At 48.6% G+C, this 15517-nt stretch overlaps 1 protein-coding gene across 5 annotated transcripts in view; it reads left to right on the forward strand.

Annotated features, from left to right (window-relative positions):
• The window catches only part of RNF214 (ring finger protein 214), a 29981-nt gene that overhangs the window by 7998 nt on the left and 6466 nt on the right, over positions 1–15517 (forward strand). For all 5 annotated transcript variants that reach the window (XM_077249872.1, XM_077249871.1, XM_077249875.1 and 2 more), the window contains exons 3-8: positions 1342–1401; positions 1956–2096; positions 4459–4598; positions 6698–6766; positions 9188–9284; positions 9585–9673. In XM_077249872.1, coding sequence (XP_077105987.1) covers positions 1342–1401; positions 1956–2096; positions 4459–4598; positions 6698–6766; positions 9188–9284; positions 9585–9673 — 596 coding nt within the window. The remainder of the gene's footprint in view (positions 1–1341; positions 1402–1955; positions 2097–4458; positions 4599–6697; positions 6767–9187; positions 9285–9584; positions 9674–15517) is intronic.

Below are 15517 nucleotides of genomic sequence, written 5' to 3' on the forward strand. Positions count from 1 at the left end.
GTATAGTGCTAACCACTGTGCCACCGTGTATAGTGCTAACCACTGTGCATAGTGCTAACCACTGTGCCACCGTGTATAGTGCTAACCACTGTGCCACCGTGAATAGTGCTAACCACTGTGCCACCCTGTATAGTGCTAACCACTGTGCCACCGTGTATAGTGCTAACCACTGTGCCACCGTGTATAGTGCTAACCACTGTGCCACCGTGTATAGTGCTAACCACTGTGCCACCGTGTATAGTGCTAACCACTGTGCCACCGTGTATAGTGCTAACCACTGTGCCACCGTGTATAGTGCTAACCACTGTGCCACCGTGTATAGTGCTAACCACTGTGCCACCGTGTATAGTGCTAACCACTGTGCCACCGTGTATAGTGCTAACCACTGTGCCACCGTGTATAGTGCTAACCACTGTGCCACCGTGTATAGTGCTAACCACTGTGCCACCGTGTATAGTGCTAACCACTGTGCCACCGTGTATAGTGCTAACCACTGTGCCACCGTGTATAGTGCTAACCACTGTGCCACCGTGTATAGTGCTAACCACTGTGCCACCGTGTATAGTGCTAACCACTGTGCCACCGTGTATAGTGCTAACCACTGTGCCACCGTGCATAGTGCTAACCACTGTGCCACCGTGTATAGTGCTAACCACTGATCCACCGTGTATAGTGATAACCACTGAGCCACCGTGCTGCAATTCAACCCCTGTGTCAAACACTAAATTAAATTTTGCAGTCCTACATGAAAAAGTATTGCGATGCCCTCATCACGAAATTGCAGTGGACAGTAACGTAGGCGATGCCAGGTATGTCGGGCTCCCAAGTGATGGCTGCTCTGGTCCAGCTGCCATGGAGGGCCGAACCACTAATGAACGGGGCAGCGTAATTTTTTTTGCGGAACTCTCTATGATATCACGATTTAGAGTTCTAGTCATCAGTCCCTGCTAGTACGCGGAGAATCTATGCAGCTGTCGGTGTGGTTCCTTATTCCTGCGGTCTGACTGGGACTTGTTTCCATAGTACTGGAGCAATATGTGCACATAAGGGGATCATTTGATCCTTACCTGACACAGACATGGCAGGCTTGTTCACATAGGTTTCCAGGAATACATCTGCAGCATCACATAAGGCTTAGAATATAACGAGCCACCGTATAACCTGCTTATGTGACGTCCTCCAGCGTCAGAGCCGCTCTTTGCGTTGGCAGAGGAGGGGTAGACATGACTGCTCACAAACACTTTCATTTATTTTCCTTTGTCCTATATCCTGTACGTTTTGTCTAGATGTCCGCACTCTCTACTACTAGTATCTGAGTTTTATTCTGCTCAATCCCTGTAGACCGAAAACGAGAAGCGAGATGCAGAAACCATCACAGACACGGACACAGAGAAGCTCCTGGTGAGTGAAGATTTGTCTGTGAAGATGTGCAGTTTAGATTAAATACAGTTTAGGGGGTTTGATGACTTAAGGCCCCCATACATGTTAGACTAACATCAACCAATTTCTACAGTCTAATATGTATGGGGATCCTCAGTAGGTTATGTCAGGGGAGATAAGAATCTGGTGTGTCTGATTTCGGACTGCCCATAATTTTATTCTCCGCCGCCAGAGGAGTGTGACAGCTACGCTCTCGTAGAGAACACAGACGCTCTCGGCTAAGCGAGCGCTCCTGAGCATGGAGGAGATAGCAGCTGACAGCCATCTACTGTGTTTTAGGTCTCTTATGCCTAAAATTATTTCTTCGGTGTTGAGCTGCAGGGGTCAGACCAGCTGATTAAAGGGCTCGCTCCATAGATTGTACTATGGTTGTGATTAGTAATGCCTAAATCAAATAGGAGAGAGCCCCCCATAACATTCACAACAGATCTGGTATTGATGGCCTATACTAAAGATAAGCCTTCATTAATAATGTCCTGGAAATCCGCCATTAATGCTTCACAATATTCCTGCAGAAGCTGCTTGTAGGCCGTGGAGAACAACTGACAGAGACGTACCAGGTCGTGCTGGACAGACAGACCCAGGCCGAGAAACAGCTGCAGGTGAAGATAAAACAACAACGACAGCAAGCCGAAGAAGAGATGCAGAGATGGAAGGTATGAAGGGACCGAAATGGGATGTCCTAGACAGTGAAGGCTGGAAGCAAATCATCATAGTCTTCTAATGACGATGGTTGTGAGATTTTTCAATTGTACCCAGAAAAAAACTGCCCCCACAGTGGTAAGGAAGACCACCGCACTTCAAAAGTGTGTCTGTAAAAACAAAGGCAAACTGGAAGTCAGACCCCTGTGATCAAACACTACTGATTTATTATTAAATTATTATTTAAAGGGGTGTCCAGGTACATGATATTGATGACCTATATTTTAGGGGGGCCCGACACAAGGCATTGGTTTCTAGCAGCCCTGAGACATGCTGATAGGTGATCAGTGTGGTCCAGCACCCACATAAGGATAGGTAATCAATATCAATGCCCTGGATAACTTCTTTGATTTTTGTTTTCTTGGGGAGGGGGTGTGGGGGGTTCATGGCAATCCACAAAAAAACAAACATACAATTTAATTCCACAATCTTATTTTCTTTATCTGCTATGCCTTTAACTGCTCCACAGAAATAACATCTTCTGCATTCCCTTCAATACCCTTTTGCCATAGTAATGCTGTGATTGCGGACGAAGCTTTGCCGGCAATCAAAGCATTACTGCAGCAAAAGTTACCTTAGTTATTCCGCAGAGCTTCTCTGCCCGCATCATCACTGAGCCCTCCACATATTGCACTGAGTGAATACAGCTTCCCTTAACCATATAAAGATATAAAAGCCTGTGTGTTGCATAGTGCAGGCTTAATGGGTGAGGGGGATCTTCTAACCCAAGGTCTGGGTGGGCACATGGACGTCAGTGGTGCATGCGGTTGTGTCCTGAAAGCCGCAGGCAGACAAGTAGCGAAGGCAAACAAAAAGTCTTAATAAGGTCTAAGGGTACTGTCACACAATGCAATTTTGATCGCTACGACGGCACGATCCATGACGTCGCAGCATCGTATGATTATCGCTCCAGCGTCGTAGACTGCGGTCACACTTTGCAATCACGGCGCTGGAGCGATGCCGAAGTCCCCGGGTAACCAGGGTAAACATCGGGTTACTAAGCGCAGGGCCGCGCTTAGTAACCCGATGTTTACCCTGGCTACCAGCGTAAACGTAAAAAAAACAAACAGTACATACTCACATTCCGGTGTCTGTCCCCCGGCGTTCTGCTTCTCTCCACTGTGTAAGCACCATAGCCGGAAAGCAGAGCGGTGACGTCACCGCGTCACCGCTGTGCTCGTTTTCCGGCCGGCAGGCGCTCACAGTGCAGAGAAGCTGAGACGCCGGAGGACAGACACCGGAATGTAAGTATGTACTGTTTGGTTTTTTTACGTTTACGCTGGTAACCAGGGTAAACATCGGGTTACTAAGCGCGGCCCTGCGCTTAGTTACCCGATGTTTACCCTGGTTACAAACGAACACATCGCTGGATCGGTGTCACACACAACGATCCAGCGATGTCAGCGGGTGATCAAGCGATGAAAGAAAGTTCCAAACGATCTGCTACGACGTACGATTCTCAGCAGGGTCCCTGATCGCTGCTGCGTGTCAGACACTGCGATATCGTAACGATATCGCTAGAACGTCACGAATCGTACCGTCGTAGCGATGAAAATTGCACTGTGTGACAGTACCCTTAGAAGCCGCAAGCGGACAGTAGACTTCCTGAAACAAAGGCAGAAACTTAGCGAAGGTAAACAAAGTGTCTTAACAAAGTCCTTGAAGCTGCAAGCAGAAGGGAGACATCCTGGAAGCCACAGTTGGACATGTTGGACATGTAGCAAAGGCAAACAAAAAGTATTAATATAGTCCTAGAAGCCACAAGCAGACAGGAGAGACATCCTGGGAGCCACAGGCAGACACTTAGCGAAGGCAAACAAAAAGTCCTAATATAGTCCATGAAGACGCAAGCAGAAGGGAGATGTCCTGGAAGCAAAAGGTGGAAACATAGTGAAGGCAAACAAAGTCTTAATAAATTCCTTGAAGCCACAAGTGGACAGATGTTCTGGAATCCGTAGGCGGACATTAAGCAGGGTTACTGGAAGCCGCAGACAAACAATTAAAAACTAGGAAACCACTGACCGCTATTGTGTACAGAGAACTAAGAGTTACTAGCAAATCTTAATGCCAAGAGCCAGGTGTGTGTGTCTTGGGAGGCCTTATATAGGCCCATGGCAGCAAGCCGGACTTCTTGCAAAACCCGTGAAGCACAAGAAAGTGTAGGGAACCAGGTGAAGGAAGCAAAGCTTGGATCCGTGACAGATGCGTAACACTGTCTATATACAGAACTGCGGGAATGTGTTTGTCGGACATTTCTTTGTTGCTGATATTAGAGATTCTCTTGAAGATACTCACTAAATCTTTATTGCCTGTTAGAAATATCTAAAGCACATTGAAGATCTGGTAACTAAGAAGCAAGAGACTAGAAAGAAAATCGAGAAAGAGCGACGGGAACATGTCCAGAAGGAGCAGGATCTGGGCGCTGATCTGCTGAAACTGCAAAGGAAGAATGACAGGTATTGTCATCTCTAGGAGTTAAAGAAGTAAATAAAAGGCCTAATATCACATGTTTTCCATAACGGGTCGTCTGGACACTTCCACACAGGCCATAATCTATTGAATAAAATAAATATACAAAATTGAAAACTTTTGAGTACATTTATAGCCACCATTTTTCTCCTCTCCTTTTCTTCTAGCCTCTTTTCATTTGATGTGTGACTACTGTTCATTTCATCACCCGTTAAGTCATAGTCACGGTCGCTGCGTATGCACGCAGTTTGGTCGGACAGCAGTGGTGCGGATACTGCGGGTGCTTTCACATTGATTTCTGTGTCCCCGTCAGAAATTCCCCTCAAAATGGGGCCCGGCCGCATGCGCCAACGGGGCCATAGACTGTAATTGTGATGGCAGAGAGAATATGCTCTACGTTTGCTCTGTTGTCACCATTACAGTCTATGGCCTCATCGGTGTATGCAGCTGGACCCCATTTTGCTTGGGATTTCGGATGTATGCCCCAATGGTAACACAGGATGCAGTGTGAAAGCACCCTTACATACAGCACAGAAAAAAAGACATGAGCTCATGCTCCCGGCATAGACTTGTATCAGTAACAACTGAGTCAACTCTATAGAAGCCATGTATGTCCTGATCAGCTTCTTCTCTAGTGCACTCACCTTCAGTTCAGTCTCAGAAGTAGTGCAAATTATCTGAAGCCTTTATGCAAGCCTGTTGTTTCAGGTGACCGTTTAGTATAAGTTATCATGTGTACACTATTACTGGTGATTATGACTTGTATCCTGCATTTTTCACCAGTTCTCTCCTCTACAGGCTCTCTTTTTCTAATTTGCTGTTGTCTGTGAGCTAGTGGGTGTAGACTAGCAGCTATGACTCCCCCTATGCACATCACACACATACACAAGGGATTCCTCCTCTCCTGTCTCTACGTAACATATGTTTGGAAAAAGCAGCAACATGGAACACTTTATACAATGGTACTGAGTTGTGTAGCTGCGATTTCTGCTCTGGGGTGAAATAAACAGGTCATGAGATGTACTGTCTGTGTATATATAAGGAATAACCACATGTTCAGAAGTAACAGCAGCATGGAGGACATTGTACAGCAGGATTGAGCAGTGTAGATGGGAATCCAGCTCTAAAGTGAGATAAAACACTTAAAGCAGCAGCACAGGTCTATATGTGTGTTTTCAGAGTGGATGATGATGAGTTCATGAAGCAAGGGGAGAAGAATAATAGCCTTACAAGCGGCAAAAGAAGCACATTTCTTTATCGCTTCATTGGGGGACCCAGGACAACCATGGGTGTATGCTGCTGCTGCTAGGAGGCTGACACTATGCAAAAAAAGGAAAAGGCGTAGCTCCTCCCTCTCAGTATACACCCATGGTTGTCCTGTGTCCCCCAATGAAGGCTCCAAGAAAGAGATTTTACGGTAAGTACCAAAAATCCCTCTTTCACTGCTACGATACGTGGCACATTTTTTAAGTTGACTTGTCTTCTTATTATTTATTTATATAGCACCATTAGTTCCATGGTGCTGTACATGAGAAAAGGGGTTACATACAGAGTTATAGATATCGTTTACAGTAAACAAATTTACAGTGACAGACGGGTTCAGAGGGGGAGAGGACCCTATCCTTGCGGACTTACATTCTATGGGATAATGGGGAAGAGACAGAAGGTCGGGGTGCGGTCTTATGGATTTGTGAAAAGTTGGTGAAACGTCAGCAACCATTTTATTATTTAGTCTCATCTGCATGTTATAAAGAAGGAGAAGCTGAGTAAATGAATTTATACAGTAACTAGGCTCAGGAGTCCAGTATGCGGTCTCCCTACAGAGATGGATGTACGGCGGAATCGGACCGCCCACTGGACTCTTAAAGCGGGACTCCTGTACTGAATCTTTCCCCTGATCGCCTCCTCTTGTCTATACCTGTGCTGCTCGCAGATTATTCTACATAGTAATGTTGATGGAGGGGAGAGGGGGCGGCTCGTCAGGTCTGTTCTGTTTTGGAGACTTACCTGTCTGTGCAAAATCTGTAACTACAGCACCTAACAATGTAAAGGTGCCACGTCCTCTCACAGGTTTCATTTCTTGCAGCCTCGAGAAAGAGCACAAGGAACTTGAGAATAAAATCGCAAATTTACTTGCCGAACAAACGGCGGAGAGGTGAGCGATTGTTAGTGTACGTGATCGATGCAAAAGCGGCTGCAGTCTCACTGCATGCGTGGTATTAGTTTGCCCACATGGCCATTGCTGATTTTACTCATCAAAAGTTTGGAAACCTGTTCACTTGAAGGTATTCTTATTGGAATGTGTACATTGTCTATTTACACTGAAGGCAGCAAAACCACCGAGGAAGACATGGAAACAAGGAGTGAAGAAACGCGCGTGGGACAAACCAGAATATGTGTAACACTGTCAGGACTCTGAACATTTTTTATTACTTTTTTGTGCATTACTGCCCTTATCCAAGATGGCATCTTTGGTCTCATGTGCACTATGTCTTCCTGCTATAAAACTCCACCCCAGCCTTCAGTCTGTGCTAGAGTATTCTGCCTTGCTTCCAGCTCCTGACCTCTGGTGACTCCCTGGCTATATACCTGCTCCTGTGAACCTGTGAGGTTATCCTGCTACTCTGCTCTGAGTTCCTGCTGCATACACCAGTTCCAGTAATCCTCCTTCATCTGCTGCTCGTGTTTACTTCCATCTGCATTTGCTGGACATGTAAGCTGTTTCTGCTCTGCAAGAACCTGAGACTATTACCCAGACCTCCCTGGTTGAGCTATGATATTATTTGAACTGCCTTATAAGCATATCTATCTGTGTTTTGGACTAAGCAAGGACTTATTCTTGTCAAGTATCCTCAAGAATAATTGTGCTTCATAGACTTTCTGCGTGATTGCATTTTCCTCTGAAGTTTCCTATAGACTGCAGAGCTGCATTAGATATTGGCACCAAGTGTTGTGGACTGGAGTTTCTCTCTGCACCTGTTTGAATCACCGTGTGATAATATAGACTTTACCACTTATAAAACTGTGTCCTGTAGTTGTCTTGTTCCACGCAAAGAGTCTCCTGAGTTATCCCCTATAATTACAAACACCTTCAGCGGGTTACTCTGATGACCGCTTAACATCCCGTAGCATTCTTGCCAGCAGCTTCATCAGGTCGGCACCTGTAACGGCTTCCAGCAGTCTTGAAGGAGTTCCCAGAGATGCTGAGCTCCTCTCGGCTGCTTTGCCTTTACTCTGCATCTAGCTCATCCCAAACCATCCCAGTTGGGTTGAGGTCGGGTGATGGTGGAGGCCGTGTCATCTGACGCAGCCTCCATCTCCTTGGTCACATCACCTGAAGGTGTATTGGGTCAATGGTGATGGTTTCACCAAGTTCATTCCAGATGGGTTGGCGGTCGCTGTGGTGGCCATGCTGGTAAGTGTGCCATAAATTTGGCATAAATCGTTAAGTGTCACCAGTACAGCCCCCACATCATCACATCTCCCCTCCATGCTTTGCAGTTGGCACCACGCGTGTTGAAATGGTCCACTCAACTTTTCTTCATCTCAAAAACACATAGTGGTTGGTACTGAAAATGTCAAATTTTCATTTCTCAGACCACTACAGATTTCCACTGATTTAATGTCCAGTCCTTGTGTTGTTTTGACCAAAGAAGTCTCTCTTTCTTGTTTGCCGTCCATAGTTGTGGCTTTATTGCAGTCTTTAGATCATAAAGTCCTGTTTCTATGCCTCCTCTGGACAGTTGATTTTGGGATATGTCTGCTACTTGATATCTGTTCATTATTTGAGGGCTGTTATCTGAGATGCTGGAAACTCTGATGAACTTATCCTCTGCAGCAGAGGTAATTCTTGGTCTGTTTTTTACTTGGGTGGTCCACATGAGAGCGCCAGTTTCATCATGACAATTGATGGTTTCATGACTGCACTTAAGGATGCCTTCAAGGTTCTAGCAATTTTACAGATTGCCTGACTTCAAGATTCTAGTAATTTTCTGGATTGTCTGATTTCAAGGTTCTAGCAGTTTTCTGGATTGTCTGACATCCATGTCTTACAGTAATGATGGACTGTTGAATCTCTTATTGAGTGGTTCTTGCCATATTCTGGCGTAGAACAGCTCTGGCATGGGGCTCAGCACTGTACAGAGCTGTGTACCAAGACTGCCTTTGCAAACCACACCGTAAGGCCACAAACACTTCCTGAAGGCTGGCAATTCCACAAGTGAACTATTGCTGAGGCGACCTGTCCATTGGAAGCAATTCATGGCAACCACCTGATGAAGCTGCGGAGAGAATATCAAGGGGATGTAAAGCTGCCATCGGAGTAAAAGAGGGGTACATGACAAATTTAAGGTGAAACACACATTCTGGATTATTTTACTTGTGTTTCTTTACTTCTTATTTCCATATGTCTTCCTTTGTGGTTTTGCTGCTTTCAGTCTGAATCTACAATGTGCACATTTCACGAAGAACAATGAAAACCATTGCGTGAATGTGTGTCCAAACTTAATGCATTGTAATAGGAAAATTAGATTTCAGAAGGTGTTCATCACAATAATATTGAACTCGTGTTTCACAGGAAAGAGTGGGAAGCTGAACTGACCGACCTGAAGAAGAAGCAGAGTGAAGCGAACCAAAGCGCAACAGAGCAAATCGAGCACATGAGAAGAGCTGAGGTATGGCCAGGGGTTGGATACGGGCTTAGGTTCTTCAGCTCTATATCTTGCCACCCACTGCTTTTCATTGGACAAGTTTTCTTTTCATTAGCATTCTCCCAGTATTATAGGTGCAGGAACTTCCTTCCCCTCACTCCCTAGCATGTATTGAGCCTTACATTGACATGGAGAAAGATCAACGTCTAATTCCATGAATACTCCTTTGTAAAAACATATATATTCTAATGCCTTGGTCCACGTAAAGTCCTTGCGTTAGTATAGGGATGGGTAAAATGTCTGTTGTATTCCTCTCCGCCGTAGGTCTCGTCGCTGGAGAGTCGAAGAGACTTATTACTCATCTCATTAGAGGAGGCCGAAAAGGAGGCAGAAGTCACTCTCTCTTATCTCCGGTATGGAAGGCGAATATGTAGAATACGCGGCAAGCTTCGCCCATTGTATAAATTAGCATGAAGGTTACCAATCACGGAGATTTCCCTCAACCTCTTCCTCTTGTTGCCAATTCTACATTTTGCTGCTTTGTTTTTTTTCCACCCCTTCTTCCAAGAGAGATCACTTTCATTTTTCGTCATCATAGTTATATGAGTTCTTTGTGTTTTTTTTTTTTCTGGACAAGTTGTATTTTTTTAACCCCTTTACACTGCAGCCAATTTCTGTTTTTTTGTTATTTGTTTGTTATGATTATTTATATTTTCATATATTGTACATTTCTGAATGCAGCGATTTTTTTTTTTTTTTTTTTTTTTTTTTTTTTTTTTTTTTGATTTTTTTTTTTACTCTGTCGCCTCATTGGGGGACACAGGACCATGGGTGTTATGCTGCTGTCCACTAGGAGGCGACACTATGCATAATCTGAAAAAGATTAACTGTAGCTCCTCCTCTGCAGTATACACCCCTGGACGGCGTCAGCCTTCTCCAGTTTTTGCTTAGTGTCGCATAGGAGGCACACCTAAGATTTTTTTACTCCTTTTTTTCCGACGGATTACAGATGAAGAAAAGTGTGTCTCCTGTGAGACTCCCAGCATGGCTCCTTCCTCTGCCCCCTATTACGGGGTGCCCGGTTGAAGTAGAGATGGCTATTCCCCATGTTGCTCCTTCCCCAGTCCCTCGAGTGCTGGTTCGAAGTCGAGACTCCCCCTCCTTCCCCTATTCCTCTTGGTTTCTGGGTTGAGGTCGAGGCGAGGATAAAGGCCCCTGACGGTGTAACAACAGCACCCTCCCTAATCCCCCTCTGGGGGCATTAGGTTGAGACGCCTCAGGTAGGGCCTGTACAGGCAGCATTCTGCAGCTCCCAGCAATGGGCTAGCACACTGCGCCTGCATCCAGGGATCCCAGCCCAGCTGCGGGCTCCTGTTGGGGCCGGGGGGGGAGTGCAGGCATGCATGGCACAGACAGACACAGGGCTCCCTGCGCTCCTGTCTCTGCGGCAGCACCAGCTCTATACTGCCTCCGGAGGACCCCTCACCGGGCCCCCATTCCGCTTACAGCCCCACCGCTATCCTGCCTTTAAATCCGGGGGGGTGTCCGGTTCAGATCCGACCCCCTCCCGGACTTTCGCGCCGGCCTGGAGCCCTTTTGGGCATCAGGCATCTAATTTAGGCCCCGGCTTCAGCCTAGCTGAAGCCGCCGCCTCCTCTCCGCCCACCCCCCGGATGACAAATATGACTACAGTGTCATAGAGGGGACGGATCGAGACAGAAAGGTCGCGTTTTTACACAGCTTTGCCGCCTTTTTCTCAGCTCTCCGCCCCCTTCTCCCCCTGCCTCTTCTCCTCGGCGGCCATTTCTACTGCAGCAACGATTAACCCTGCATGTCCCGGTCAGCAGGACCAGGCCAGCCAGTCTCCGGGGGCCACAGGACTGTGGATCTTAGGCGCTGGACCTAGGGGCAAACTGGTGGGGTATGATCACAGCTGGGTTGTTTTACTCGGCTGTGAATCCTTATTCCCTATAAGGCTCCCCTATAGGATCCTCTGCATAGCTACCCCTGTAAGGTCCTCTGCATAGCAGCCCTTCTGCACTCTGTGCACTATGCCGGGCTCAAGGTCCAAGAGAACCAGGCAGGACTGCTATTATGCATTCTGCACAGCCTGCAGGACCGCTCTCCCCAGTGGCAGTATGTACCCACACTGCCAGGACTGCACTCAGACTACTGTGTCAGAGCCCCAAGAGGCCCCTGCCAATGCTTCGGTGTCTATTGCCACGCCGGAATGGGTCACTCAGATGTCGCAATCTATGACGCAGTCTATAGATAACCTTCAGGCTCTGCAGAGTCATGCCTCGGCTATGACCGTTACCCAGCAAAGGGAGAGCTTGACTCAGGGACAAGACGACCCTGGCACATCCACGTCTAAGTCGGGATGCAAGCGGACCCACAGTCCATCTACGTCATCCCATAGCACTCGGTCATCCCCTTCTAGGGAGAGACACCGTAGTTTCAGGTCATCTAGACCGTCCTCTTCCAGGGACAGACAATGCAGATCTCCGCAATCCCCAACCAGAGAAGGCCTCCTCCCCAGCTCACCCAGCACGGGACGCCTCAGTGATACACAGGATTCGGAAGGCATCTGTGACTCCGACTCAGACAAGGAAACGGAGGGGTCCCTGATCCCAATCCCCCCTAGCAATACAGCGCTAGTTGAGGACTTAATCTCTTCCATCCATCGGGTGCTGGACACTTACGATCCGCCACCAGAGACCCCAGAACACAAGATTTCCTTTGAAGGACCTCTGAAGCCGCCTAAGGTTTTCTCTAACCACCCAGAGTTTAAGGCGATCCTTAAAAAGCAGTTCTCACAGCCTGAGAAAAAATTCGCTAATCGCAAATATCTGGAGGCGAGGTACCCCTTACCGCAGAAGGATACCAAGGAGTGGACAGACCCACCCGAAGTGGACCCCCCAGTCTCTAGACTAGCAGCACAGACCCTCCTTTCACTGCCAGATAGCTCAACCCTCAGGGACGCAGCAGACCGGCAGGTAGAACACATGGCTCGTTCAATTTTCGAGGCCGCAGGGGCATCCCTGGCTCCCGTGTTCGCTTCAGTTTGGGCTGCCAAGGCCATTCTGGCCTGGGCCACGAATTTACAAGCTGGCCTCCAAGCATCCGCTCCTGAGCTGTCGGACCAAGCGGTTCAAATAGCAGTCATAGCAAATTACATGCTTCATGCAGCTCTGGATTCAGCAAGGGGATAGCATCAAACGCCATCACAATTCGGCGTATCTGGCTGCGGGAATGGAAAGCGGACGCAGCCTCAAAGAAGTCCCTCACGCACCTCCCCTATCTCAGTGGGCGACTTTTCAGGAAACAGTTGGACACGATGATATCCAACGCCACCGGGGGTAAGAGTACCTCTCTTCCCCAACTGAAACCTAAACGCACTTACAAGAAGTGTAACCAAACTCGATTCCGATCCTTTCGGAATTCTTCCAGCTGGTGGTCCGTCTCACGTCCAGCACAGAATCGTAACCATTCCCCACACAGGGACAACTCAAGATCAACGCAAAGGTCGGACAAGACCTGGCAGTCAAAAGCAGCCCAGTCTAAACCCAGAGGAGGAAAATCTCAGACTTTCTCCTCATCATGACTCACGGACCCCGGAAGACACCACACCCGTAGGCGGCCGACTTTTGCTCTTTCATCAAGTCTGGCTGCCTATTACAGAAGACAGGTGGGTCAGGGAACTAGTGTCTTCCGGATACAAGGTAGAGTTCACCTCCAACCCACCGGACCGATTCTTCCTCTCTGTCCCCCCAAAACCACCAGCCAAGGCTCGTGCCTTCCGGCAAGCGGTCTCCTCGCTTTTTCAAGCAGGAGTCATAGTACTGGTCCCCACGGCCGAGGGTTCTACTCCAATATATTCGTAGTCCCCAAGAAAGGAGGCAGCGTGCGGCCCATACTGGACTTAAAACAACTCAACAAATACGTACTGGTCCATCACTTCCGCATGGAGTCCCTTCGGTCCATCATTGCTTCCATGGAGAAGGGAGAATATCTCGCCTCCATAGACATACAAGACGCATACCTGCATATACCGATTGCACCTGCCAATCAGAGATTTGTCAGGTTCGCAATTGACCAGGACCACTACCAGTTCGTGGCTCTCCCGTTTGGACTCGCCACGGCTCCCAGAGTGTTTACCAAAGTCATGGCAGCCACCATGGACGTCCTGCACTCCAGAGGCATAGTAATCATTCCATACTTGGACAATCTACTCATCAAGGCTCCCACCTTCAAGGACTACGAGCTCAGTGTCTCAATCACAACCGACACTGAGTCGCATGAGCTGGTTAGTCAACCTACAAAAGTCCTCACCAACCCCGAGTCAGTCTCTGACCTTCCTGGGAATGCTATTCAACACCTCCAGGGGTCTAGTGCTCCTTCCCAAGGACAAGGCACTGGCTCTCCATCTAGGAGTTCGCACCCTCCTCCGCAAACCCCCTCGATCTCTCCGGTTTGCCATGAGAGTCCTCGGCAGGATGGGGGCAGCAATAGAAGCCGTCCCATTTGCCCAGTTTCGCCTTAGGCCTCTCCAACTAGCCATCCTCAAGTCCTGGGACAAGGACCCCTTCTCTCGACAGGGAGTTCCGGCTAATGTCGTCAACCAAGAGGTCTCTGCACTGGTGGCTCAAGCCAACCTCGCTAGCAAAAGGGGAAATCCTTTCTCACAAGTCATTGGAAAGTTCTGACCACCGATGCGAGCCTGACGGGTTGGGGTGCAGTGCACCTACACCATAGGGCAAGTGTTCCCCAGTGGAAGCGACCATGCCCATCAAAATCCTGGAAATTTGTGCCATCCTCCTGGCATTGAGGGCCTTTCATCACTTACTGGCAGCCTCTCACATCAGAATACAGTCGGACAATGCCACGGCTGTGGCATATGTGAATCACCAAGGGGGGACCCGCAGTACCCAGGCAATGCGAGAAGTGTCACATATCCTCCACTGGGCGGAGGACACAGGGTCGGTTCTCTCAGCGGTCCACATTCCAGGTGTGGACAACTGGGAAGCAGACTTCCTCAGCCGACAAGAAATACTCGGGAGTGGTCTCTCCATCCCGAAATTTTTCGCCAGATCTGCCATCGCTGGGGGACCCCGGATGTGGACTTAATGGCATCCCACTTCAATGCCAAGGTCTCCAACTTCATGGCCAGAACACACGATCCGCGGTCGCTCGGAGCAGACGCTCTGGTTCAGGACTGGACCCAGTTCCAGCTTCTGTACATTTTTTCACCTCTCCCCCTGATACCCAGGGTGGTGAGGAAGATCAAGCAAGAGGGAGTTCCAACCATCCTAATTGCACCGGACTGGTCCAGACATACATGGTACGCCGACATCATACAACTTACAGCAGACGCCCCCTGGCGTCTCCCCGACCACCACGATCTTCTATCAGAAGGCCCGTTCTACCACCAGAACGCAGGGGCTCTCAATTTGACGGCGTGGCCCTTGAGACCTGGGTTCTAACCCAGGCAGGGCTCTCGCCGGACGTCATTGGAACCATGATCAGGGCACGGAAGCCAGCCTCTGCCAAGATTTATTACCGTACCTGGAAAGCTTTCTTTACCTGGTGCGAATCTCGTGGCGAGACCCCACTCCCTTATTCCCTACCCAAAGTACTTGGTTTTCTCCAATCGGGTCTGGAGGCCAGGCTGTCATTGGGCTCGCTTAAGAGCCAGGTGTCAGCCCTCTCAGTGCTTTTTCAAAGGCGCAGTGCTACCAAGCCGCAAGAAAGGACTTTTCTTCAGGGGCTTTCCCGATTGGTTCCCCCCTACAGACGACCACTAGAAACGTGGGACCTCAACCTGGTCCTGACAGCATTGCAGGAACGACCCTTCGAACCCCTTAAGGAGGTCCCGCTCCGCCTTCTCTCCCAGAAGGTGGTTTTCCTGGTGGCAATCACCTTGCTACGCAGGGTGTCTGAATTGACAGCACTCTCCTGCAGACGGCCTTTCCTGGCCTTTCACCAGGACAAGGTAGTTCTTCGTACGGTCCCATCCTTCCTTCCGAAGGTTGTGTCCAACTTCCACCTCAATGAGGAAATTTCACTACCATCCCTTTGTCCGGTTCCGGTTCATAGAGTGGAGAAGGCTCCAAAGCTACCTTTGCCAGGTGGATCAAATCCACCATACAAGAGGCCTACCGCCTTAAGAATTCTCCTCTTCCAGCCGGTATTACGGCACACTCTACACGGGTGGTAGGGGCCTCCTGGGCCATTCGGCACCAGGCTTCGGCACAACA

Source organism: Ranitomeya variabilis, chromosome 4 (assembly GCF_051348905.1).
Source record: "Ranitomeya variabilis isolate aRanVar5 chromosome 4, aRanVar5.hap1, whole genome shotgun sequence".
Classification (NCBI taxonomy): Eukaryota; Metazoa; Chordata; class Amphibia; order Anura; family Dendrobatidae; genus Ranitomeya; species Ranitomeya variabilis.